The 27,094-nt window shown below is 40.9% G+C and overlaps 1 protein-coding gene across 2 annotated transcripts in view; it reads left to right on the top strand.

The window, feature by feature from the left end:
- The window catches only part of ppp6r2a (protein phosphatase 6, regulatory subunit 2a), a 29,625-nt gene extending 2,637 nt beyond the window's left edge, over positions 1-26,988 (top strand). The window contains exons 2-24 of one of the 2 annotated variants that reach the window (XM_052118691.1): positions 6,959-7,118; positions 7,756-8,013; positions 12,225-12,411; positions 13,518-13,655; positions 14,065-14,130; positions 14,274-14,386; positions 14,814-14,921; positions 15,040-15,166; positions 15,580-15,732; positions 15,845-16,075; positions 16,627-16,691; positions 16,847-16,962; positions 17,048-17,133; positions 17,339-17,419; positions 17,559-17,656; positions 17,894-17,951; positions 18,331-18,458; positions 18,590-18,747; positions 18,845-18,980; positions 19,140-19,192; positions 19,479-19,647; positions 22,438-22,545; positions 22,698-26,988. In XM_052118691.1, coding sequence (XP_051974651.1) covers positions 7,787-8,013; positions 12,225-12,411; positions 13,518-13,655; positions 14,065-14,130; positions 14,274-14,386; positions 14,814-14,921; positions 15,040-15,166; positions 15,580-15,732; positions 15,845-16,075; positions 16,627-16,691; positions 16,847-16,962; positions 17,048-17,133; positions 17,339-17,419; positions 17,559-17,656; positions 17,894-17,951; positions 18,331-18,458; positions 18,590-18,747; positions 18,845-18,980; positions 19,140-19,192; positions 19,479-19,647; positions 22,438-22,545; positions 22,698-22,746 — 2,655 coding nt within the window. In that variant the 5' untranslated portion in view covers positions 6,959-7,118; positions 7,756-7,786 and the 3' untranslated portion in view covers positions 22,747-26,988. Of the gene's footprint in view, positions 1-6,958; positions 7,119-7,755; positions 8,014-12,224; positions 12,412-13,517; positions 13,656-14,064; positions 14,131-14,273; positions 14,387-14,813; positions 14,928-15,039; positions 15,167-15,579; positions 15,733-15,844; positions 16,076-16,626; positions 16,692-16,846; positions 16,963-17,047; positions 17,134-17,338; positions 17,420-17,558; positions 17,657-17,893; positions 17,952-18,330; positions 18,459-18,589; positions 18,748-18,844; positions 18,981-19,139; positions 19,193-19,478; positions 19,648-22,437; positions 22,546-22,697 lie in introns of both variants that reach the window. The other variant, XM_052118690.1, reaches the window with a different exon arrangement.
- Positions 26,989-27,094: the final 106 nt, after the last annotated feature.

The following is a 27,094-nucleotide window of genomic DNA, read 5'->3' as shown; positions in this document are numbered from 1 at the left end:
TTGAAATTAATTTTTGCCTTGATGATGGCAAGCGGTCCAGGCCCTGAAGCATCAAAGCAGCCCCAAATCATGATGCTCCCTCCACCATTCCTTACCATTGGGATGATGATTTCATGTTGGTGTGCAGTGCTCTTTTTATGCCGCACGTACTGGTGCTGCGTGTTCATCCCAAACAATTCAACCTTAGTTTCATCAGTTGTGGAGTGTCAAGGTGGTCTTTAGCAAACTTCAGGTTCACAGAAGTGTTTTTGTTGGAAAGCAGTGGCTTCCTTTGTGGTGTCCTGCCATGGACACCATGCCTGTTTTCTGTATAGTAGCCTGTTGTTTGTCTATACTTGTGATTTTTTTTTTTTTTTTAAATCTTTTATCAAACGTATGGATGATTTACAATTCACGATTAGATTTTATCAACTTTTAAATGTACTTCAACATGATTCAAACTGTACAGTGCATCCGGAAAGTATTAACCGCGCTTCAGTTTTTCCACATTTTGTTATGTTACAGCCTTATGTAATGCGATGAAGGATTGTATCGAGGCACAGATCTGGGGACGGGTACATAAACAATTCTGCAGCATTGAACCATTTTACCTAAACCAAGTATTTCTAGAAAGTTATCTAGAAATCAATATCTATAAACTATATCGAGTTTATCTAGAAAGTACTCTTTGTATATCAAACAATTTGTGTGTATATTCATAAACCCCTGCAGACAGATATGAGCCCTCTAGCGGTTCATGCTGAGCAGCACAGCAATTTGAAATAAATCATCATTACAATTCAACAAGCAAAGTTTGTCAAAATGACCTTTTGCCATTGTTGGCTATAGAATGCAGTACATTTGAACCATGTAACACAAAAAAGCAATAATTAGTAATCTATCTGAATCTAATGGCAAAGGAGTGGTGGTTGTTTGATTCTCCCATATAGAGCCTCTCCATGATTTGAAATGAATTGCCTATAACTGTCACGTAATTTATACTTATTTATCTGTAAAAAGAAAATAAAGGAGACGGTCATCAACATGCTCACGCCGAGGCCATTTATGGCCTTAAGCCAGTGTACACCTGCATGATGGACGTCTACAGTGTGAGCTACAATCACACTATGTACAATCGTACTGGGGATATTACCACTGTCTTTTTTTTTATTGGTCTTCGTGTTGTTAATCTCAGTATCTACCGATCCAAATTCGATAGCAGTGCTGTTTTTTGCATAATCAGTTTAGAATATCTTTACATTATTGTATGGAACTAATTGGGTGTGCTCTTTAATATGTAAAGAAACACAAACCTCTTACTACACATTATTTCAATATAAATGTATAACTTATAGCTTATTAAGAAACACTTTATTATTAACTAGTATACTGGATAATGTAGCAGCAAAATTAACAGCAAATAATAAACAAATAATACTATATTATAATAGTAATATATCTCAATCATGCACCTTTAACTTTTAAACCCTCACGCTTTTATTTTGACATTATGAACTCTCCAGGAATTCCTGTAAGTGTCTGTTTGTAGGCAAGTTCACAGTAGTTTAATTCACTTCTTATTCAAATTCTGGTATAATGCACCTTCAGTACTGTTCTAAATGCATATTATAAGTGAACCGAACTATTGAGCATCTACATCTGAGATGTTGTTCATGAGTAGCGCTCAAATATTGCACACCGCGTGAAGGCTAAAAATGGCCGCAGCAGTGTTTCTGTGTAAACATAAGTGCCATTCACTGACTCGCTGGAGCTGCCTGTGCATTTTATATATTTACTTATTTAACTCGGCCTTTTTTTGATTCACAGAGATATTGCTCGTCTTCAAGTGGCTTTGAATCAAATTCACGAGTCATAAGAAGTACTTTAATTGTTCTTTTTATGTCATTTTTTGAGCTTGACAGTAACAAACATGACTAACACACAGTATAGGATTTGGATCGGGCTTGTCGGTACCGATACCCGATCCGTCTAAAAGCTTCAGTATTGGAGCCGATACCGATCCAGGAATCGGATCGGTGCATCCTTAATTAAGACAAGCGCTATTTATTATTTTTCTTTATTAATGCATAAAACGTATCGGTTACCTAACGTAACCTCGGTTCTCTCTAGATGAGGGAATGAGTATTGCGTAAGCTAGCTTACGCTACGGGAAAGATTAATCTTTTCTGAGATATTGAAGCCAAAAAATTATCCTTAATTTTTGTATCCATTGTCAACGCAGTGCGGCAGCTGCAGACCTTGAGCGGGCTAGCTAGCGAGCTCATAGGTTGCTCTGTGGCAACTGCTGCAGCCTATAGACGAGCTTGGGCGAACTCGCATCCAATGAGAGGCGTCCGCGCACTCACTGCATCAAAGCCCGCCAAAATGGGCGTGACTAGAGTGCATATAAGCGTAGTTCAGTAGGCTGGAACCCTGGTTTTCATTGACTGAAGCGAAAAGTCGCTGCGTGGCGCGAGCACGGCCGGCTACGCAATACTCGTTCCCTCATCTAGAGAGAACCGAGGTTACGTTAGGTAACCGATACGTTCTCTTCACGAGAGGTTCTCTCGTATTGTGTAAGCTAGCTTACGCTACGGGAACCCATTGTCAACGCCGTGCGCGCCAAGCATCCACTGTATGAGCCCCAGGGAATTAAGGGGGGACCCGGGGGAGCCCTTATGAGTGGGGAAATAATATTTGGCCGGCAAGAATGTGGGAAGGGAACGACAGAGCGGCGGTGCCGGTCTGTGTGGAATGTGTCCCATCAGTGCAGCTCACCAGGGGAGCTGTAGCGTATTAAACCGCTAGTAGTTTTGCCTGCAGAGCGGGCACTTCCATGTTGTAAAATCTGACAAAGGTGGAGGGGGAAGCCCATCCCGCTGCCACACATATGTCGTGAATGGAAATCCCGCTGGACCATGCCCACGAGGATGCCATGCCTCTAGTGGAGTGAGCCCTAATGCCCAACGGGCATGGCAGGTCTTTTGACGCGTATGCAGCAGCAATAGCGTCCACTATCCATCTAGATAGTGTCTGTTTCGAGGCGGCGAGACCTTTGGTGCGCCCTCCGAACGAAACGAAAAGCTGCTCGGAGCGTCTGAAAGCAGCGGAGCGCGCAGTATACAATCTCAGTGCTCTGACCGGGCAAAGGAGATTGGCGTCGCGTTCGCTATCGGTGCTGGCAGCGCCGATAGGGAAATGACCTGTGCTCTGAAAGGAGTACCGATCACCTTGGGAACATAGCCGTGTCTAGGCTTTAAAATGACCTTGGAGTCACTTGGTCCAAACTTAAGACACGCAGCGCTGACAGACAGCGCGTGAAGGTCTCCCACACGTTTGACTGATGACAGGGCAGTCAGAAAAGCGGTTTTGAGTGAAAGGTATTTCAAATCCACGGATTGAAGTGGTTCGAAGGGGGGCTTTCATAGTTTCGAGAACTATAGAAAGATCCCAGATAGGAACCGATGGGGGCGCGGGGTTCATCCTTCTAGCTTCCCTGAGGAAGCGGATGACCAGCTCGTTTTTACCCCATGACTGGCCGTGCAGGGGTTCAGCGAACGCCGTAACGGCCGCCACATACACTTTGAGCGTGGATGGGGATCTGCCCTTATCCAGCAGCTCTTGTAGAAATACGAGCAGCGACGACACCCCACATTTCCGCGGGTCCAGGTCTCTGTCGGTGCACCATTTTGAGAACACAGACCATTTTGACGCATAGAGTCTTCTCGTGGAAGGGGCTCTAGCGTGTATGATGGTGTTTATTACTCCTTCTGGCAGAGCGATGGGTAGTCGTTGATCACCCACGCGTGCAGCGCCCAGCGCTCTGGGTGGGGATGCCAGATTGTGCCGCGAGCTTGAGAGAGGAGATCTGCTCTCACTGGGATGGGCCACGGCGCTGTCAGTGACAGCTGCGTAAGCTCCGGGAACCATGTCTGATTCTCCCAACGCGGGGCTATGAGGAGCACCGAGTGACGCATTTCCCTGATCCTCTGCATTACCTGTGGCAATAGCGAGACGGGAGGGAAGGGGTAAAGCGGGCGTCTGGGCCAGTCCTGGGCCAGCGGCCCTCGCTTCGAGAAAAATATTGGGCAGTGAGAGTTCTCTTTGGACGCAAAGAGTTCTATCTCTGCTCTGCCGAATAGGTGCCATAACGTCTGGACTGTTTGAGCGTGCAGGGACCATTCCCCTGGGGAATATTGTCTCTGGACAGTCTGTCCGGGCCGTCGTTCAGGTGGCCTGGCACGTGCGTCGCCCTCAGCGAGCGCAGGTGGCACTGGGACCAACTCAGTATGCGTTTTGTCAGATGGAAGAGGTTCCTGGATCTGACACCACCCTGACGGTTTAGGTAGGATACCACAGATCTGTTGTCCGAACGGACCAGGACGTGGTGACCCTGAATGACCGGGAGAAAGCGCACGAGCGCGTACTCGACCGCTATCATTTCCAGACAATTTATGTGAAGGAGCTTTTCCTGAACTGACCATAGGCCGAAAACCGGAGAGCCCTCGCAGACCGCGCCCCAACCCGTGTTGGACGCGTCTGTCGAGATGACTTTTCGGCGAGATACAGCTCCCATTGTCACTCCCGCTGATACCATTCGGCCACTGTCCAGGGCTGCAGAGCTGATATACAGGTCTGAGTCACCTTGATGGGCTGGCGGCCTGTGGCCCAAGCCCGGCGAGACGCGCGGTGTTTAGCCAATGCTGAAGCGGGCACATGTGCAGTAAACCCAGCTGAAGTACTGCTGCGGCTGAGGCCATGTAACCTAGCACTCTCTGGAATTTCTTCAGAGGCGTGAGGCTGTTCATCTGAAAAGATGCGGCTAGTCGCTGAACACGGCGTCGCGGCTGTGTAGATAAGCGAGCCGTCATTGCCACGGAGTCTAGTTCTATTCCCAGGAAGGAAATGGTCTGACTGGGCTGTAGTGAGCTCTTGGTCCAATTGACTGCAAGACCCAAACTGTTCAGATGGCTGAGGAGAACTGCTCTGAGAGACAGAAGCTCCATATGTGACTGAGCCATAATCAGCCAGTCGTCCAAATAGTTCAGAATTCGCAAACACTGACTCCGCAGGGGTGCGAGCGCCGCATCCATGCACTTCGTGAAAGTACGGGGTGCTAAGGACAGGCCGAACGGAAGGACGGTGTATTGATAAACCTGGCCGTCGAGGCGAATCTCAAGAATGGCCTGTAACGGGATTTATCTGAATCTGAAAGTATGCATCTTTCAGATCGAGAGAAATAAACCAGTCCCCTGGCGCATCATGCGCGAGGAGTTTCCTGATTGTAAGCATTTTGAACGGCCTTTTGCAAGCACCTTGTTCAAAACCCTGAGATCTAATATGGGTCTGAGGCCGCCGTCTTTCTTGGGAACAAGAAAATAACGGCTGTAAAGCCCCGACTCGCTCAGAGAGGGTGGCACTTTTTCTATGGCCCTTTTGCACAGAAGGCTTGCTATTTCTGAACGAAGCATGCACGCTGCTTCCGTGTTCACAGTGGTTTCGAGCCGAGCTCTGACGCGAGGGGGGCGGCGATCGAACTGTAGCAAATAGCCCTGTTGTATTGTGCTTAACACCCACTTGGATATCCCTGGAATAGCTTCCCACGCTTTGAAGCGTAACGCTAGAGGGTGAATGGCCAATTCGCTCTGATTGCCGCACACAGAGCGCTCGATTCCTCGATGCTCGAGGGAGAGGCTCCGGCGAGGCAGTCGCTTCAACCACAGTTTCCGGCAGCCTTTGTGAGCGGCGCTTCTTCCTGCGTGGCTGAAGGTAAGGCGGTGCGGCGGTTTCTGCTTTGAGCGCTTCGAGTCGAGCCCGCAGGGTCGACATCGGTAGCTCCTCGCAGAAATCGCATCCGCCCTCAGTGAGGGCGAGCTCTGCGTGCCCCAGTCCCAGGCAGAGAGCGCAGATGATGTGGCGGTCTCCTGTGCTGAGAAGGGCGCGACATGAGGCACAAGTGGAGCGAGGCATCTTGAAAAAGACGCTCGTACTCTTTTGTGAATTGTTCGTGAGAACTAGCTTACTGAATAATAGGATAAGTCGTCGGATGGCGTAGCTCGCAGGATGGCTGAAGGTGGCTGAGACAGCCGGCTTCTTCTAGCGCTGTCCACACTTGCTTGATGCCCCTCGAACGGCGACGCGGCTTCCAGGTCAGCGATGCGAAGAGCTTCGCTGAAGAGATGAAAATCAGGGTTCCAGCCTACGAACTACGCTTATATGCACTCTAGTCACGCCCATTTTGGCGGGCTTTAATGCAGTGAGCGCGCGGACGCCTCTCATTGGGTGCGAGTTCGCCCAAGCTCGTCTATAGGCTGCAGCAGTTGCCACAGAGCAACCTATGAGCTCGCTAGCTAGCCCGCTCAAGGTCTGCAGCTGCCGCACTGCGTTGACAATGGATACAAAAATTAAGGATAATTTTTTGGCTTAAATATCTCAGAAAAGATTAATCTTTCCCGTAGCGTAAGCTAGCTTACGCAATACGAGAGAACCTCTCGTAAGAGAACTAGCTAATTCCAAAGGGTTCAAATAATTTTTCTTGCCACTGTAATTAGTCAAATTAATATTTTCATATTGTACCTAGTTAGAAGGTCCCCTGTGTAACTAACAGCATTAGCTGGGAGAGAATTTTCTTCATATATAAGCAAAAAGGATATTGACTTGAAGTCGGAATCGAATCGAGAGCTTGTGAATTTTATTGGGAAATCTGTTTCAATACCCAGCCTTAGTATTGATCCCAGAACATTCATTAAGATTTTAGTCTTATATAATGTATATATTTCATTGTACCAAGAGCATGTGATGCATTGAATTATGTTTGTATACATTATTAATATATTGCACTAACTTTGTGCTGTGCACCTTTCGCAGACACTTAAGTTTCACACATTGGTCGATGGGTTTCTCGCCCTACCAGCATTGATTTATGTAAGCAAAACCAAGTACTGAGTTTGCACTTTTTCATTCTTGTTTCCTTCCCCAGTGTCAGTTCTTCTGAGGCTTGAATTTGAGGAGGGCCTGCTGGGAAGTTGACCTCATGCAGATTAATGCTAGGTCATTCTGTGCTGTCTGCATTCTACCACTCAAATGCCTATCTGCCTGTGGAAGAGGTGTAACTAAGGATTCACACATTTCATCAGCTGGTAAAAATATATATTTATTTAGCAAAGGCTAGTAATGTTCCTGGGTTTGAGTTCTTTCACACGGGCAAGATAACAGTCCTTTGAGAAAGCTGTGTGAAATATTGCCCTGGGTGTGATGCTTGGGGTACCAGTTATCCTGTTGGAAATGTATACTTGCTTTGTTTATGACCAGAGTTCTTAAATCCTCACATCCCAGGTGATTTCAGTCAGCAATGAAAGAAAGAATTGTTGAATTGCTTCATTTTCCATTTGCTTCGTGTTTTGTTTTGAGTGGGATGCTTTAAATGTCCAGCAATTATTTTCAGTCCCTTTCTTTGTTCTTCTATTCTCCAGATTCTCTTTCATCTGTTTTGCTTGCTGTCTTTTCATTCCTCCCAGGCTCCCACTCACTGCACATCTCTTTTTTTTTTTTTTTCTCCCTCCACTCTTCCCTCATCTCTTATGAATGCATCATTAATAGAAGATTGTTCTGGCATGATGCTACATCCATGCCACTAGGTGTCAGTATAAGTCAAAGAGTACTTCCATCACAACATAAAACATTACTGAGTGCACCTTTAAATCAATTCGAAAATAAATCTCTTGTATGCTCTTTCAAGTGTTTTAATGCATTCAACTCCTGTCTTGTCCATTTAAGGTCTGTGCTTCCTGCAACAGCCACCGCCATCATGTTCTGGAAGTTTGACTTGAACAACACCTCCCATATCGACCAGCTGCTGGATCGGGAGGATGTGACTCTGAGAGAGTTGATGGAAGAGGAGGATGTCCTGCAGGAGTGCAAAGCACAGAATCGCAAGCTCTTGCTCTTCCTCTCCAAGGATCACTGTATGCAGGAGCTGGTTACCCTCATCACAGAGGAGCCCCCTGCTGATCTGGAGGAAAAAACACGCTTTAAGTAAGAGAGAGAAAATGACACATGGCATTGTAGGTCACTTTAGAGTTGTAAGGCTGGTTTGTGAGTGTATTCAGCTCATTGTATTTTATAAATTCCCTGTGATAAATGGAGTCTGAAAATTCAGGCACCATTCACACACCCTCATGTTGTTACAGAACCATATGACTTTGTTATCCTCCATGGAAAACAAAAGATTTTCGTTAGAATGTTTAACCTCATTCACAATTCACTTACATTACATATTTTACAAGTTAATGGTGACTGAAGCTATCCTTTTGTGTTCCACGGAAGTCAGTCAGTCATAGGGGTTTGGAACAACAAGAGTGTGAGTAGATTATGACAGAATTGTTATTTTGTGGTGAACTGTATTGCCTGGCCAAAAAAAAAAGAAAGAGTTGCATACTCTAATATTTGATTGGACCGACTTTAGCTTTGATTATGTCTAGGGATGTCCCGATACATCTTTTTGAGAATGATTACTAGTACCAATACTTTTTTTAAGTACTCACCAGTACCGAATCCCATTCCTGTTTTTTTTCCTGAACTCAATATCAGCAGTTTATTTTAATTTTACTTTAGATTCTGATAGATTGATAATTATTGCTTTTTTGTAACGTATTTCAAGTGTTCGGCATCTATAGCAAACATATGGCGAGCTGTCAATTTGACAAGCTTTGCTAGTTTAATTGTAATGATAAATTATTATTTTGGTGTTATGCTCAGCTTGACCCACTAGAGGGTGGGTTTAGATCTGCAGGGTTTTATGTATATACATACAAATTGGTTGATATACAATGAGGACTTTAACTTGAGTTTAAGTTTAACTTGATAATTCATAGATATGGATTTCCAGATAACATTCTAGATATACTTGGTTTGGATAAATGGAATACTTAGATGAAGTCAGAAATTTACATATACTTAGGTTGAAGTCATTAAAACCATTAAAAGTAAGGTTTTTTTTAACCACTCCACAGATTTCATATTAGCATATTAGTCTTTTAGGACATCTACCTTATGCATGAATAATCTCTCCAACAATTGTTTACAGACAGATTGTTTCACTTGTAAATGACCATAACACAATTCCAGTGGGTCTGAGTTTACATTCACTAAATTAACTGTGCCTTTAAGCAGCTTGGAAAATTCCCAAAAAATATTTCAAGTCTTTAGGCAATTAGCTTCTGATTGGCTAATTGGAGGTGTAACTGTGGATGTATTTTAAGGCCTACCTTCAAACTCTGTGCCTATTTGCTTGACATCATGGGAAAATCAAAAGAAATCAGCCAAGACCTCAGAAAAACAATTGTGAACCTCCACAAGTCTGGTTAATCCTTGGGAGCAATTTCCATATGCCTGATGGTACCACGTTCATCTATACGAACAATGGTACGCAAGTATAAACACCTTGGGACCACGCAGCCATCATACCACACAGGAAGGAGATGCATTCAGTCTGCTAGTGATGAACGTAGTTTGCCGAGAAAAGTGCCAATCAATCAGTCCCAGAACAACAGCAAAGGACCTTGTGAATGTGCTGGAAGAAACGGGTAGACAAGTATCTATATCCACAGTAAATCGAGTCCTATATCTACATAACCTGAAAGGCTGCTCAGGAACAAAGAAGTTCATGTTCCATAAACCGGCATAAAAAAAGACCGACTACAGTTTGCAAGTGCACATGGGGACAAAGATCTTACTTTTTGTAGAAATGTCCTCTGTCTGAAGAAACAATAATTGAGCTGTTTGGCCATAATGACCAAGGAGGAAAAAGGGTGAGGCTTGCAAGCTAAAGAACACCATGCCAAATGTGAAGCATGGGGGTGGCAGCATCATGTTGTGAGGGTGCTTTGCTGCAGGAGGGACTGGTGCACTTCACAAAATAGATTGCATCATGAGGAATGAAAATGACGTGGATAAATTGAAGCAACATCTCAAGACATCAGCCAGGAAGTCTAAGCTTGGAAGTCACGCATCTTATCGCTTGCCTTGTTGAGCGTGTTTCGGCGGAGACCTAGTGCATGCAGAGCATCGTGCTATTCTCTGCGGCATCGTTGACAACTGGCCAGGCGCCCCACCAAGAGCGAGAACAACATTACAGAGACCATGTGGAGGATATACCAAAGTGACTCTACCCACCCAGTTTTCTTGTTCTATTATTTCTTAACATCTGAGTTTATTAGATTTTAATTTATTTTACATTTACTCTCTGTTGATAACTTATATATATATATATATATATATATATATATATATATACATACAGTATCTCACAAAAGTGAGTACACCCCTCACATTTTTTTTAAATATTTGATTATATCTTTTCATGTGACAACACTGAAGAAATGACACTTTGCTACAATGTAAAGTAGTGAGTGTACAGCTTGTATAAAAGTGTAAATTTGCTGTCCTCTCAAAATAACTCCACACACAGCCATTTATGTCTAAACCGCTGGCAACAAAAGTGAGTACTCCACTAAGTGAAAATGTGACAGCTCTCAGAGAGAAGGGGCTGTCACGTCCACACATGCACTTATTTATTTAATAAAATCGCAGCATTTTGCCGTCATATAATCGCACAGGTTGACATTGCGATTGTGATATGATTAATCGTGCAGCACTACCATGAACGGTACTTTTGTGTGTCATTCAGTTAAACTCCGAGCATCACTGAGCTGTGACGTGGATGTCCGAACATCTCATGTCCGGAAGAGTGCATGAAACGCTTCTCAAACGTTCTGATGTGCATGCCATCAGCAGATGCTCACGCTAAACTCAAGCTAAAATAAACGAATAAATATAATCTTTCATAGTGAAGTGCTCTGACTTCACTGTAAACTTTTCATTTTAAGGCAAATGTTCCTGGTTATAGCGGGATCACACACACAGTGTTAATGTGACTTGGTAACACAGAGGAGGAGACACGCTTAGTCTATTTCTGTGGAGTTAGTCAAATTATTAAACACAATATCAAAAGTTTTGCTTCATGAGAAGTCCTCGTGGGTTTAATCAGAGCATTAAACACATGTGAAAGTGAAGAAATTAGGACAGAAATATTGTACTATTGCATATATAATATAAATATAATAATATCTAAAAAAAATACATTTGATTTTTTTATTTATAAAAATATATAATATAAAATATGAGTTCCAAAAACAACCGTGCAAATGTAAAATTTACCAAAACTAAAGTTCTAAAAGCAAAAAGAGAAATTAAGACATATTTTGATATTTTAAACATAATTTTTCATGCCATTCATCCATTCCATTTTATATATAATGTATATATTTGAAGTTAAATATGTAAAAAATTACTTCTTAAGGTGTATGAACCACACAATTAATCGTGACAACCCTAATTGGGAAACACTGGGTAAGTATTATATTATAATAATATTATGTCATGAGTAAATATACCTGGCAGTAATGTGTTTTCAATTGACCTCTACTGAGAATTGTTAAATTATGGCTGTAGGGGATAAGTGCTATTCACTAGCTGCCCTGCATGCTTTGAGTCCTAGATATTGAAGTGCTATAAAAAAATCAGGTAAATGCATACAAAATACAGAAGTGCAGATTGGTAAGGAGAGCATGGACAATACTCAAAGGTGCATTTCAAAATGATGGAGGAAGAGGAACAGGAAAAGAGAAATAATTGTTTGAAAGGTGGTGTTATATTACACCTGCATAACATTCAGCACCTCTTGCGCTATAACAGAATTGCTGTGCTTTGCAACATAATACATGTGATTTGAAGGGCCGAACTGTTTTCATCAGTTTTTGCCCTCTCTGATGGGACCATATGGTGAGAGAAAGAGAGAGATTGCGATTCATTTCAAAACTAAAATAATTTGGTTTGCGGTGAGTAGGAGACAGAATCATTTGTTTTGAAATGAGCAAGCGGATGCGTTGTTTCTCTCCAAGTATTGTGAAATGTTGCATTGAGTCAAGTGTATTCTTCAACAATATCTCAATGAAACAAACAGTTCTGTCAGATCTAGATTTTTTTACATGGTAATATTTTGTTAAATGCAGAACCCTATAATATGATGTATGACAATAGAACAAAGTGTATTGCCCTGCAGGCTATATCGTTTGTCTCTGTTTTTTCCTGCAACACTGAAGCACTTATTTGACCAGTATTTACTTTAGTGGTATCTGAGTGACAAAGATGATAAATAGTTCTACATTTTTTTATTTTTTTCACAGGTTGCCAAATATTGCCTGTGAGCTCCTGACTTCTGATGTGGCGCTTATCAATGATAAGCTGGGTGGAGATGAATCCCTTTTGGAGAAGCTCTACCACTTTCTGGAGCAGGAGCCACCCCTTAATCCCCTGCTGGCCTCCTTCTTCAGCAAGACCATCGGCAACTTGATTGCACGTAAAACAGACCAGGTATTCACACTTGATCTTGCACAAATCAAAATAGGCGTACACACCTGATATCATCTGATTAGGGCTAGAGTGCATGCACAAACCAGAACTCATGGAAACAAAATTAGGAATGTACAGCACCTGTGAAATGCTGGAGTATGAGGAGTATAGAATTCAGAGAAGTACCAGTCTCTCACAGCGACCATGTAGTCACTAAAGGTGTGTTTTCAGAGAAAAACCATATCAATATACAGCAGTGTGATCTCTTATGTGGCATTCACACTGACATCGATTTACAGCACACAGTGACTGGCAGTCATTCATTTTTAATGAGAGTGGGTGATTTCCGGTGACATGAGAAGCAATGCATTAAAGTTGAGTTGCGGTTAACAGCAAAAAAGCTGATGAGATGCAGTGGCTTCCAATAAGACTGCATACAGTTGGATACTACTGTTGATTAGCAATGCCTACTAGCAGTCAACAGCACAGTGACTCTTTTAATTGCAATTTAAAGGATTAGTTCACCCAAAAATGTACATTTAGTCAGTGTTTACTCACCTCTGTGTTGTTAAAACCCCATATGGCTTACTTACTTTTTCTTACCAGGGAGAAATTGTTCTGTGATGTAATACAGTATTTAATGGTGACCAACTCTTCAAGCTTCAAAAAGACACAAAAATATAATTCAGAATTCAAATAAATTATTCCATGAGACTTATGATTGTTATGAAAGCATACAATAAGGTTTGGTGCGAAACAAACTGAAATCGAATGTATTATTTAGTAAAAATATTCACTGACCGTTATTCTCATGTGCGCGTTCATGAGTATGCACGTGCTTTTTTAGCTTTGCTCGTTGCATGAGAGCAACAGTAGTTATGCAGCATGTGCGAGATGGGGCGTTCAAGCTATTTTGTTTTGTTTAGCTTCAACAGGACCACCAGCAGTATTAACAACAGAAAACAAAACATAGCTGCACACAAACCAGAGAACAGAACTTACAAACTTGTCTGGAGAGTTTGTAGTGGAAGAAAATATGTATTTAACATTTGTTTAGATTTGCTGTAGTTGCTGTATTTTTTAGTTTGTGAAAGAATTGTTGGTCGTTTGTTTGTGTCATCCTGCAGGTAATCTCTTTCCTAAGGAAAAAACACAACTTTATCAGTCTGGTGCTGAATCACATTGATGCCTCGGCCATGATGGACCTATTGCTGCGCCTCATCAGCTGTGTAGAGCCTGCACCCTTAAGAATGGATGTTCTCAATGTAAGAACAATAGTTCCTTATATGAATGGGCAGTGTGGAACGTGTCTGCTCTGTTTATTAATGGTGCTATCGATAGATGCTGATTGTCCTAAAAATTATCTCCGAGGTTAACATTAATGCTGTGTCAACACCATATTGGACAAATGAATATTAGCGGTTTGTGGGATGGTTAATCTTGTAGTATTTGACACTAATCTGCCACTAGCAGTTTGAACCTTGTATATTATTGATTTGACCTTTTTTATGGAACGTTACCGAAGAACATCACAAAACCAGTGATTTAATTGTTTAAAGACATTGACCCACGTTTGGGCTGATTGTTATCCTCCAGGGCCTGGCTGAATCCTCACTCAACAAAGTCATAATGGAGCTGTGATTCTAATATGTAATGATGTATGTGTGTTTGCAGTGGCTAAATGAGGAGAGGCTCATCCAGAGACTCACAGAGCTCATGCACACAGGGAGAGATGAAGAGGTACAAAACGATCACTCTCTCCAATGTGCTTTTTACCCCCAGCTCACATGATTTTTGTTGTCTATCAAAGAAAAAATGGCATTACAGGACTACAGCCATGCTGAATGCACTAAACCATTATTCCCCACTTTATTTTTCTGTAGAGACAATCGAATGCATCCCAAACTCTTTGTGACATCATCCGTCTCAGTCGAGACCAGGCAAACCAGCTGTCAGAGGTCACAGAACCAGACCCCTTACTCACTGTCTTGGAGTCGTAAGTGTCTAATCTTTATAGGGGCAGTGGTTGCTCAGTGGTTGAGGCTCAGTGTTTCTGACCAGAAGGTCAGGGGTTCAAGCCCCAGCACCACCAAGATGCCACTGTTGGGCCCTTGAGCAAGGCCCTTAACTCTACCTGCTCCAGGGGCACCGTATCATGGCTGACCCTGCACTCTGACCCCAGCTTAGCTGGGATATGTGAAAACTAATACATTTCACTGGATATATGCAAAAAAAAACTGTGTGTATAATGTGTGACCAAAATAAAGGATTCTATGCTAATCTGATCAGCTATGATCACAGAAAGGATCGAAAAATATTTTGAAAGTCATGAGATGTGGAAAGCCATTTATCTACTTACTCAATAATGAGTGCAGGTGGTGTTTGTTTCTTCGGTTGTAAATTGTTGTTTTTGGTTTTTTTAGACAAGAGAATGTTGCAGAGCTTTTGAAGAACATGTTTGAAGGGGAGAGGACCGAAGCATCTGTCGTCAATGGAACGCAAGTGCTTCTTACGTTACTGGAGTCACGGAGGTCAGGGTGAGTTCTTCCTTGTCATTGCCCAATTAAACTCATTCAAATAACAGCCTTACTTGGGATTGACCTTGGTTCAAACTGCATTCATCTGTTCCCCTGTGTCTCATTTGGATAGGCTGGAGGGTCTGATGGACCTGTATTCTCAGGGATGTGAAAGGTCTTACACTGTCAACAGCAGTATTTTACGTGCTATTGAGCCTCATCTAAAGGACTTCCAACAGCTCCTACTGAACCCTCCTATGGTACCAGCATGCACGTTTACAAATACATGCATCTTAAGAATAAGAACAGATTTCAGGGCTTTTATATTTCAGTCAGTCTCACTGGCCTGATTCTGTTCATTTATGAAAGTCACAAGAGAAGCAACTATGTTGGCTGTTCGGTTTGTGACCCAGCTTATAGGTTTACAAATAGCTTAGTTTGTAGCGCAGGTGACAATAACTTTGTTCCAAAACCTATTGAGCTGCTTTGCTGTCTACTGCTTACTACATGCTTCCTAACCAAAATGTAATCTCATAAGTAACTGATTTGGAATGCTTTTCATAGGCAGCAACTCTTCATGCCTCAACAATTGCTGACAGTGTTTTGATGTGTTCTGCTGAGAGTAGCTCCCTTTTAACAATGTGTCAATCTCCTTCCCTGTGCTGTGGAGCAGAGAAGTGCAATACTCACTACGGTGGGCATACTGGAGCAGCCCCTGGGGAGTGCCCGCCTTCATGTGGCCAGACTGGTGGCTTCTCTGCTGCAGACTTGCGACTTCAGCATCTGCCAAGAGATCTGCAGACTCAACACCATGGACCTGCTGTTGGTAATTTGCTTATACCACAGACTCAACACCATAGACTGCCTCACATATTGTGATTTTGTTTTGCATCACTTTTCCTTTCGTTCTCACTTTCTCTCCCACACTCTGCTTCCAGGATTTATTCTTTAAATACACCTGGAATAATTTCTTGCACTTGCAAGTGGAGCTGTGTGTAGCATCCATCATGAACCACTCTGACCACACGGACCTCCAAAACCCAGGCCTTCAAAACCGCGAGGAGAGGCCAGTTATGAACCCAGGAAGCCAGGCGGAGGAGGGAACACCTGGGCAAAACAGCACCTCAGACCCATCAACCACACCAATTCAAGATGCTCTTGTTGCCAATGTAGGTCTTAAAGTAAACTGGTATGATTTGTCTTTTTGCTCATGACCTCTGTCTTTCAGCACTGTCTGTCAGAATAGCTTAGTGGAAAAGGATATTGGGCCATTTTATTATTGGTTACCAATTCAAGCATCACTATTACATTGAACAAACCCCTAACCCAAAGTATTAAAGTTTGATGTGTAACTGCACCATTTTTGCTACGGATATGAATGATGCATCCTTTTCTAAGCAGTCTTTTAATTTTGCCTGCCAGACAATAAAACAGGTAAAATATCCTAATAACTTGCATTTAATGAGGATCCCAAGCCATATCTAGAGACCAGAATATTATAGAGACTTTTAGGTGTGCTCTTTTGATTTGGGCCAGCAAACAACCTCATAGAAACATGTATACATTTTTTTTTTTTTTTTAAAGAAATCCACTAAGAACACATCGCAACCATATATGAATGCCATTATCTATTTATTTTGCTCTCGTTTCTGTCCTGTTATTTTCATTCTCTTTGTGCTTCCTGTTGTTCATTTGACTTCCGGCTCTCTGCTTTACGCAGCTCTTCCAGCATTGCCGTCTGGTGCAAAGGATTCTAGATGCCTGGGAAGAAAATGAAAAAATCCAGTAAGACTCTCTCATCTGTTTCCTGTCAGTGATTTATATACAGTGTCTCTCACATGTGTGACCCATCAGACCCCAGTCATAACATCAGTTGGATTGTTGGAGATATGTGTGTTTCTGCTGTTGGTTGAATGTTGTTTCTCTGTCTTCATCTCCAGGGCTGAAGGGGGCAGACGGAGGGGAAACATGGGTCACTTGACAAGAATTGCAAACACTGTGGTTCAGAACCTGGAGAAAGGGCTGGCTCACTCCCAAATTAATGATTTAATTAAAGGTTTGTAGAGCCAGAAGAATCTTGACTGATAGCATGTGTTTGTCTGTGTGATTACTAAGTTGTTAACATGCTTGTCCATTTACAGAGCTGCCTGAGGACTGCAGAGGTCGCTGGGAGAGTTTTGTGGGTGAGACGCTAAGAGAGACCAACAGGAGAAACACAGTGGATTTGGTGAGGAAAAGCACAACATTTATACACACATTAATTTTTTTCAATTGGCCAGAGCAAGAAATATACAATACAATAGTCGATGTAATGCTAATGGAAAGCAAATGCATATACATTTTGAGTTGATTAACTTCCACTAGATGTCATATTCAGTCCTTGACATGTAGATTGATGCTGATTTATGATTGGTTCTCATCCTGTGTTCTAGGTGAGCACCCATAACTTGCACTCATCTAGTGAAGATGATGACATGGAGAGTCCATTCCCCAATGATCTCTCCATCCAGCAGGTTAGAATGATCAATTCCAAATGATGTGACTAGTGTACCATGTAAAGAGCACCATGTGTCTGCATTGAGCTTACAGCTTGATTGGCCGAATTACTCGACATAATTAAACTCTTTACCTTGTTCATTTTTTTTCTTGCAGGCTTTCTCAGATTACCAGATTCAGCAGATGACTGCCAACTTTGTGGATCAGTTTGGCTTCAATGATGAGGAGTTCAGTGAACATGATGAAAACATCAAGTGAGTGTTAAATACATTAAGTCACAGTATTTATGTGTATGAAGTCTTGTGACTTCAGACAATTGTGTTGATGTACATACACATTATCATGATTTTTGATTATATTTCCCTTGATATTTTCAAGTGAGTGTGTTAAAGACTTTGTGTGGTGGATATTGTCAGTGATGAGCTAAATAAAGAGAGATGCAGAGACCAATCCTTCATGTAATACTCGCATCCTCTTTCAATATTTTTCAGTGCTGCGTTTGATCGAATTGCTGAAATAAACTTCAATATAGATGCAGATGATCATAGTGTAAGTGACTTGTATCACTCAAAATACCCTCTGTTATTTGAACCACCAAGGGATAGTTATCATTTACTCACCATTATGTTGTTCTAAAACCATGGAACTTTCTTCCATGGAACCAAAAGATGACACTAGTCAGAATAATACCCTCAGTCACCATTCACTTTTATTGTATGAACAAAAGATGCAATGAAAGTGAATGGTAACTGAGACTAACATTCTGTCCAACATTTCATACAGTATGTGTTTCACAAGGGAAAGAAAGTCATATGTGTTTGGAAAAACATGATGGTGGGTAAATTTCTTTTTTTTTTGTGAATTATTGCTTTAAACCTGCATTAATTGTTTGTTTTGATGGTTTAATTTGGTTGTTGTTTTACTGTAGGCCAATGCTGCTGCTTTTGAGGCATGTTGTAAAGAGAGAATCCAGCAGTTTGATGACTGTGAGGAAGAGGAGGATATCTGGGACGAAAAAGAAATCAACTATGCAACGCAAGTCAAATCCAGAACAAGGTACATAACTGATGTGCATTAGGAAATAGATTTTCCTCTTTTGTTTATTTGTTTAAATAAATTTTTTTAAGGGGGGCATAGATATCACACCTCATACATGGCTGTTTTATTTCCTTTTTTGTTCTTTCCAGGTTTGGCGTGTCTCTTTCTTCAGACAGCTCACCCAAGAGTGCTGTAAAGAATGGGGGTGGAGGCCGCGGGTCGGCCTCTGAGGAAGAGGATGTTGAGGAAGAGTCCAGTCCTCCCTCCACACCCACAGCAGACGGCAGGACTCCAGAGTCCCTGCAAAGTAAGTTCTACACTGTTGCCCGTAACATGTAAAAAAGTCTTCCTTCTGATTTCATTTATTGAATGTTTCTCTCTGGTTGTTTATGTGTTGTACACAGACCCAGGTTGGACGATGAGTTTTGGCGAAACAGAGGAAAGCTCGTCTAGTGGCTGGGGTGCCTCCCCTCAGCAAGGCGGCGAGGGCCAGCAGGAGACAGGATGGGCAACCTTCACAGAGTTCCAGCCTTTCAGCAGGTAGAGCGCTTGCATCTGCATGAAAGAGCTTGGATTCAGCTGTAAAATGCTGCACATTGCACTGCTTAGGGATGTTTAATGAAAATGAGCAGTGGAGCAAATGATGGTTTAGGTGTTAGCACCAAGAAGATTTATGAGTATGTATGTGTGTTTATACAGCACAGAGTCCAGGCAAACTGATGGGCAACCTCAGCAAGGCCAAGAGAAGAGCTGTAAGTGTTCTCTGTTTGCATTTGCATGATTATTAACTCTGTTAATACATAACTTGGGGAAAAAGTCATGCTGATGAAATGGAAGAACCTACCACACTCATTTGGACTTTAAAAAAGCATTGACAGCTACAACACACAGCACAGACTTGACTTTCCACCCAAATAATTCATGTTTTGTTGGCATCATTAAGCTGTCAATATATCCTGTATTTGATTTCAAATATATCATGCATTTGAAATTGCTATTGCATTACTGTACTCCAATTTGTCTCTGTCTTATCTGAAGCTGCCGGTGGTGGTTCAGCTACAGGAGCGGGGGAGGCAAATCCTGAGCAGAAAGCTCCACTGGTGGCTTCAGAAAGCAGCTCGTCTGGAGGCTCAGACAGTGAAGAGGACCCTGGAGAGAATAAGGGCTCCTCTAAAACAGCTGCCAGCCAGACAACTCCACCCACGAGGTAAGAACACTTCTTAATGTAGTTTCGAAAGGGATATTTTCAAATGTGGCTGTAAAGGTTTGTTAACTCCAAATTTATGTGTATTTTTTGTATGAATGTTCATTCCAAGCAAGCTTTTGTACGATAACAATGGATTCTGATGACGCTATTCATGCAGAGTTTGACAATCATCATCCGACAATTGGATTTTTTTTTTCGACATTTTTTCCCTTTGGACTGCGATGAAAACTGACTGACCAATGAGATAAGGGGTTTTTGTCAGTTGATGCAACTGCTCAATCCAGTGCGTTGAATTGAATTAGATTTGTTACATGCAATATTTTAGACAAACAAATTGCATAACCACACTGCTATTTTTAGGATAATATAACAAAGTATTCCAATAATTTATATAAATAAAAAAACTGTGAGACAGCATTTTCTTTTATATTATTTTATACTAAACTGTTATTCTTAATGTACATTTATTCCACTTGTATTTACAGTTCATTCAGAAAGTGTTCAGACCTCTTCATTGTTTTTCAAATTTTTTGTTGCTGCCTTATGCTAAAATGCTTTAAATATATTATTTTTTTCACATCAGTCTACACTTCATACCCCAAACTGACAAAGCAAAAAACAGATTTTAGATAACTTTGCAAATGTATTAAAAAGAAAAAATGAAATATCACATTGAGACAAGTATTAACTCCTTAACTCTTTAACTAAGTTGAAGCACCTTTGGCAGCGATTACAGCATCAAGTCTTTTTGGGTATGATGCGACAAGCTTTTCCACCTGGATTTGGGGATTTTCTGCCATTCTTCTCAGCAGATCCTCTCAAGCTCTGTCAGGTTGGATGGGGAACGTCGGTGGACAGACATTTTCAGGTCTCACCAGAGATGTTTAATTGAGTTCATGTCCCGGCTGGACCACTCAAGGACATTCACAGAGTTGTCCCTAAGCCACACTTGCATTGTCTTGGCTTGTCTTGGGGTAATTTTATTGTTGAAAGGTGAACCTCCGGCCCAATCTGAGGTCCTGTGTGCTCAGGACCAGGTTTTCATTAGGGATATCTCTGTATTTTGCTTCGTTCAGCTTTCCTTCGACCCTGACCGGTCCCCAGTCCCTGCCGTTGAAATCACCACAGCATGATGCCACCACCACCGTGCTTCACCGTTGGGATGTTATTACGCAGGTGATGAGCAGTGCCTGGCATATATTTATGCAACAGCGCTCTTTACTCATCTCACCCGTATGTAAAACAAATTATATACTCATCAAAATCCATAAACGCAATGGAAAGAACATAGTGAAACGCTTATGCTGAATTAGTTGTATCATTCAATATATTAATATCTAACAGCTGAAGAGCGAGGAAAGGAGACTGGTATGACAACAGCAATGCAACAGCGCAGCCTACAGTACTGGAGTGAAATAATTTTTAATTTCATGTTTTTACGGACTCTTGTGTGCATAGACCTTCTGTCAGAGGTTTGTCTTGCAAAATCGTCACAGGTTTGGTGTGAACAGGCCTTAAGCTTTTCCAGACAAAGAAAGGGAGATAAGATTCTTCTATTAATTTAATGGGATACTGTACAGTTTTTCCATTTCAACTGTTTGGGGTGGAAAGGCTTGTATTTTGGTAATCCTATAGTGATGCTGTCCAGACAAACCTCTCTAAAGGGAGTCAATTGAGACCGATCAGACTGAAAAGAGATCCCATTGAGATTTTACTCGCTGGCTATGTGATAAAAATTAGAGCCACATTCATGTGCCACTCACTTTGCTTGTCTAATGGCACATTGACGGTTCATGGTTCGTTTGAATCAGTTCTTTTTAATTGGTTCTGAATTAATTGGCCATAATGGTTCACAGTTTGGTCTAAGAGATTCATTACCAAATCAAAATTATTCTGTATCCAGTTACAGTGGCAAGTATGTGAACCCTTTGAAATTACCTGGATTTATGTATAAATTTGTCTTAAATTCTGGTTTAAGCTTCATCTAAGTTACAATAATAAACAAACACAAACTGTTTTAACTAATAACACAATACAAATTATTGTATTGTTCTTGTACATATTGTGAATAAATAATTCACACATTCACAGTGTAAGCTGTAAAAAGTATGCAAATCCCTAGGCTAATGACATCAACAAAAGATAATTATTGTCAGGAGTTGGCAAACTTGGCATCCAGTTAATGAAACAAGACTGGAGGTGTGGGTTAGAGCTACTTTGACTTATAAAAAGCACTTAAAAATTTTGAGATTTCTCTGCGATTCAAAGAAAGAATCTGCTGACATGGACCATGCCTTGCAAAAAAAAAAAAAAAAACGATATCAGAAGTCCTATGACCAAGAATTGTTGCTTTGCATAAAGCTGAAAAGGGTTACAAAGTTATCTCGAAGAGCTTAGATATTCATCTCTCCACAGTTAGACAAATTGTCTATAAATGGATACAATTTATTACTGTGGGTACTCTTCCTAGAAGTGGCCGTCCAGCAACGATGACTCAAATGGCACAACGTAGAATGCTCAGTGAGGTAAAATAAAACCTAGAGTGACAGGACTTTCTTCAAGTCTTGAAGGAATCATTGGAGCTGGTTAACATCTCTGTTCATAAGTCTACTTTACGGAAAACATAAATTTTTCTTGCCACTGTATTTGAGATCACGGAAAAGTAATGGATTTTCATTGGTCCAAAAGGCTGGAGCCCTGTTTTTTTATTAATGTCATCTTTAATATTTTATAATGCTTTCTCTTTCTTTATGTAGTTGGTGGTTAAATTGTATGCTTGTCTCTTTGCAGCGAGGTGTCTACTGAAGCTCTGGAGAAGCTCAGCATCAATGACAGAGCTGATAGCAGCGAGTCTTCGGCACGTACAGAAGATTCAGACACCACTGTGATGGAGACGAGGTAAACAGTGTTTCTATATATGTGTGTCTATATGTATATGCTGTCATGGCACACTTTTACATGGTGGAACAAGACCTGCTGATGTCATTTGCTGAATACTTTAAAAAAACAAAAAAAAAACAATGTTTTAAGTGTTACACCTCTCTCTTCAGAGTTGAGGCGCCGCCTTCAGCTGAGATCACACCTAATGGACCGGTCTGAAAGCTCTGGATAAAAGTCAAATTTAAAGGCGGGCCGACCCACTCTCCGCCTCTTCCATTCTGAACCCCCAAACCTCAATACCACTTTTGGTGTTTAAATAAAGAATGCTGCCATGTTATTGCTCCTGGATACTGCCAATCAGCCCATCATTGGAGGAAGAACCGAGGGGCATGTAACACAAACCAGTAACCAGTACAGTGCTCAGAGGTGTTAGTCTTTTAACCCTTTCAACTTTGTATGAGATATGCACAGTTTTAAATGTAGCAGTGACCGTGTGATTACAGGATCTGTCAGGATTTATTTTTTTCTTTGTTTGTCTGCCTCCCTTTTTTCTGGATTATTTTTCGCTCGTAGCCTTGGATGGTAGAAAACAGGGATGTGAAGTCCCTATTTGGAAAGCACAGGCTCATCCTTCATGGCATAACATAATTACATCCTCATGCAAAATCAAAAACCTTGTCGCCTGACACTCACATCTGTAACACTTTACTATATTTTGAAGCACAATTGAAGTGTGCCATATTGCTTGACTTTTTTGCACCGGTCACCACCATGCCAAGGTTTTTTTTATTTTTATGGATTATTATGGCCTAATCTCATGAAATCATGTATTAGAATTTTCTGAAGTGCTTTGGGGAGGTTGAAGAAAATTTTCAAGTTCGAGTTGATATTTCAGCTCAAAGATGGTGTCAATGTTGGCACTTGTGCAATAACGTTTAGCCATTTAATTTACATTTCGGACTCATTCGGAAACTATATGTTAAAGGTGGGTGTGTGCCTATTTGAATTATTCTGGCTCTTGTTTTCCATTGCATGCAAAACGTTATTTATCAAGCATATACAAGCAACTGGTGTCCCGACAACGTTTAACTCGTTAGTCAAGACCTTCTGATTGTATTGAATTGCATTCGTCCAATTTTTTTTCTCCCCTCAGATCAACCAAACAGTATCTACCTAGTTATATTTCTAGTCTATTTTGTGCTTAACATTAAGCTTTTCCAAAACAGAATCATGGGTTTAAAGCTAAAATCATAATAACCTTTGCCTTAAGTTACGAATCCTTCAAAATCCCTGTAAGAGGACAGAAGGGTTTGCCTCTAAAAATCAAACAGGCTTTTTTGTCTTTTTTTAATTGTCAGTGGGTCATAAAATAACTGCTCCCATAATGTTACTCTTGTCTCTATTAAGCACAGACATGGCACACATCTTTTACAGAGGCCAAGAAATTTTGTCCCAACACCCTATGAAATGCTCCACAGGACAGTGTTATGCATCATCAGACTATTTTTTTAGAACTCTCTCTATATGCTGTCAGAAAAAGATTTTAAACTAGTCTCAGAACTTTCCGGTAGCTTGTGTGGAAATACCAAGATCCACCTCTTGTATTATTTCATCTTGAACATCATGTGATTTATTTTCCTACAGGATTTTCTTACCACATCTGTTCTCATGTATCATATCTCTACAATCTTAAAATGGTACCAAATCTGTTGGATTACAGGATTGGGATGTTCCATTATTTATTTTGCACTTATTGAGGTGTTAGTGTGGAGACCCAGTCTCCCATCATGCATTGGAACACCATGAGTTTCTGCTCTTCAAGGTCTTTCTGCCTCTGGAGTGTCAGTCCTCCGTTGACTGCTTCTTCTATCCGTGACATTTTCAAATAGGTTTGTTTCCAAAGCCAAAAGTATATACAGTTGAAGTCAGAGGTTTACATACACTTGAGCCAAATACATTTAAACTCAGTTTTTCATAATTCCTGACGTTTAATCATATTAATTAATTTAATTTAAACATTCCCTGTCTTAGGTCAGTTAGGATCACTATTATAAGAATGTGAAATATCAGAATAATAGAGCGAATTATTTATTTCAGCTTTTATTTCTTTCATCACTTTCCCAGTGGGTCTGAAGTTTACATACACTTTGTTATTATTTGGTAGCATTGCCTTTATTTTACTTTGTTTAACTTGGGTCAAATGTTTTGGGTAGCCTTCCACAAGCTTCTCACAATAAGTTGCTGTAATTTTGGCCAATTCCTCCAGACAGAACTGGTGTAACTGAGTCAGGTTTGTAGGCCTCCTTGCTCGCACATGCTTTTTTTTTTTTTGTTCTGCCCACAAATGTTCTATCAGATTGAGGTCAGGGCTTTGTGATGGCCACTTCAATACCTTGACTTTGTCCTTAAGCCATTTTGCCACAACTTTGGAGGTATGCTTGGGGTCATTGTCCATTTGGTAGACACATTTGCAACCAAGATTTGACTTCCTGGCTGATGTCTTGAGATCTTGCTTCAATATATCCACAAAATTTCCCTTCCACATGATGCCATCTATTTTGTGAAGTGCACCAGTCCCTCCTGCAGCAAAGCACCCCCAGCAACGTGATGCTGCCATGTTTTAATGACTTAAACCTATGTGTATGTAAACTTCTGACTTCAACTGTATTAGCTTTTTTTTTTTTTTTACTGTTTCTAAAATCTTATTTTTAACTTTAATCAATATTATTTTACAAATTGTAGAGATTCTAATTTATGTGATCTTCAGCAACCAAAATATGTCTCTGTTCAATTCTGTTCCTGTGTCTGGACTTTTTCTGTACATGATGCATTCACAGATGAGTCTCAGTTATACAGCTGCAAGGTCAAGCAGATGATGGTTCAACCATTTCCAAAAAACATTTTCCATTCGTTTCGATTTCATAAAATATATGGTGCACTTAGTGCTAATATTTGGTGGAGAAAAAGGCTTCATTTCAGCCCCGTAGAAACTCATGTATAAAGTTTAACCCTATAGATCACACTTGAGAGGTTTATTTGTTGGAAATATTGGCACTCAATTCTTAGTTGCTGCAAACCAATGAATTTATGAAATTCTCTACAACAGGTCAATGGATTTTTTTTAGACTTAATATTGGTGAAATACAATCACTGAGCACTTTATTAGGAACACTATGGTCCTAATAAAGTACCCACTATGGTATTCTACTGTTGTAGCCCATCTGCCTCAAGGTTCGACAAGTGCATTCTGAGATGCTATTCTGCTCACTACAATTGTACAGAGTGATTATCTGAGTTACTGTAGCCTTTCTGTCAGCTCTAACCAGTCTGTCCATTCTCTGTTGACCTCTCTCATCAACTAGGTGTTTCCAACCTCAGAACTGCCGCTTACTGGATGTTTTTTGTTTTTGGCACCATTATCAGTAAACTAGAGACTGTTGTGCCAGTTCCAGGTATACTTAAACCGGACCGTCTGGAAGCAACAATCATGCCATGGTCGAGATCACATTTTTCCCCATTCTGATGGTTGCTGTGAGCATTAACTAAAGGTCCTGACCTTTATCTGCATGATTTTGTGCATTGCACTTAGCTGATTACATAATCACATGAATAAGTAGGTGTACAGGTGTTCCTAATAAAGTTCTCAGTGAGAATATGTAATGATGACATAAGGGTGCAACCTGCAGGTAACGAATTAAGCTCTTTAAGGTATAATTCGCCCAAAATTAAAATTCTGAAATCATTCACTCGCTCTCGTATCATTTTAAACATGGCATGTAGTGAAACAATGACCGTTTGAGGCGGCGGGTTTAAATATATGCTTTAGTCAATGTTAATGTTATTTGAGAGAAACGACGTGGCAAGTTTTCAGCAAATAACTTTAATTTTGGTCTATTCCTCACACAAAGCTATCGGATTTCTGTGAACTTATCACAAGTTACCTTGTAAAACTCAAGGAACATTTATGTTGTTATTTTGGAGCTAGACAGTTCCAATAAATACCCCTTTTTTTTTTCATTAGATAGAACAAAGTCGTGGACATTCTGCTAAATATCTCATTTTGTTACTCAGAAGAAGAAAGTCATACAGGTTGCAAATTATTTTTGTACCATCTTTAAGAACAGTTCAAAGCACACTGGTTGTACATTTTATAGAGCATCCAAAAATTGAGACAGGAGAGATATATTTTTCCATTGTTACTGGTTAGAATTCATCAATGATGGCATAATAATATGGTTTTCAGCCTAACACGTTAACATAGACTGGGTCTGTACATTATAATGTTGCCTCAATACCATCAGTACTTTTTTCACAATTGAATAAATCTGTTATAGAGAAAAAATGTTTTTAGTGGTTAAGGTGACAGCAGGGCATTTATAAAATGGGTGACTCAGTTCAACGTTCTTTTCATAGCTTGCGTAGCTGTGCACTTTTGAACGTCTTTCTTGATATTATGTACATTGTAGGCTAGTATTAACTAATTGGAAGCCTTCCACGAATCTACAAACTCTTTTATAAACACATGTACAGTTTTAGATTTTACACCACTCATAGTGATGAGTCAGAA

Source organism: Xyrauchen texanus, chromosome 45 (assembly GCF_025860055.1).
Source record: "Xyrauchen texanus isolate HMW12.3.18 chromosome 45, RBS_HiC_50CHRs, whole genome shotgun sequence".
NCBI classification, from domain to species: domain Eukaryota; kingdom Metazoa; phylum Chordata; class Actinopteri; order Cypriniformes; family Catostomidae; genus Xyrauchen; species Xyrauchen texanus.
This window is presented reverse-complemented; position numbering and strand designations above follow the sequence as displayed.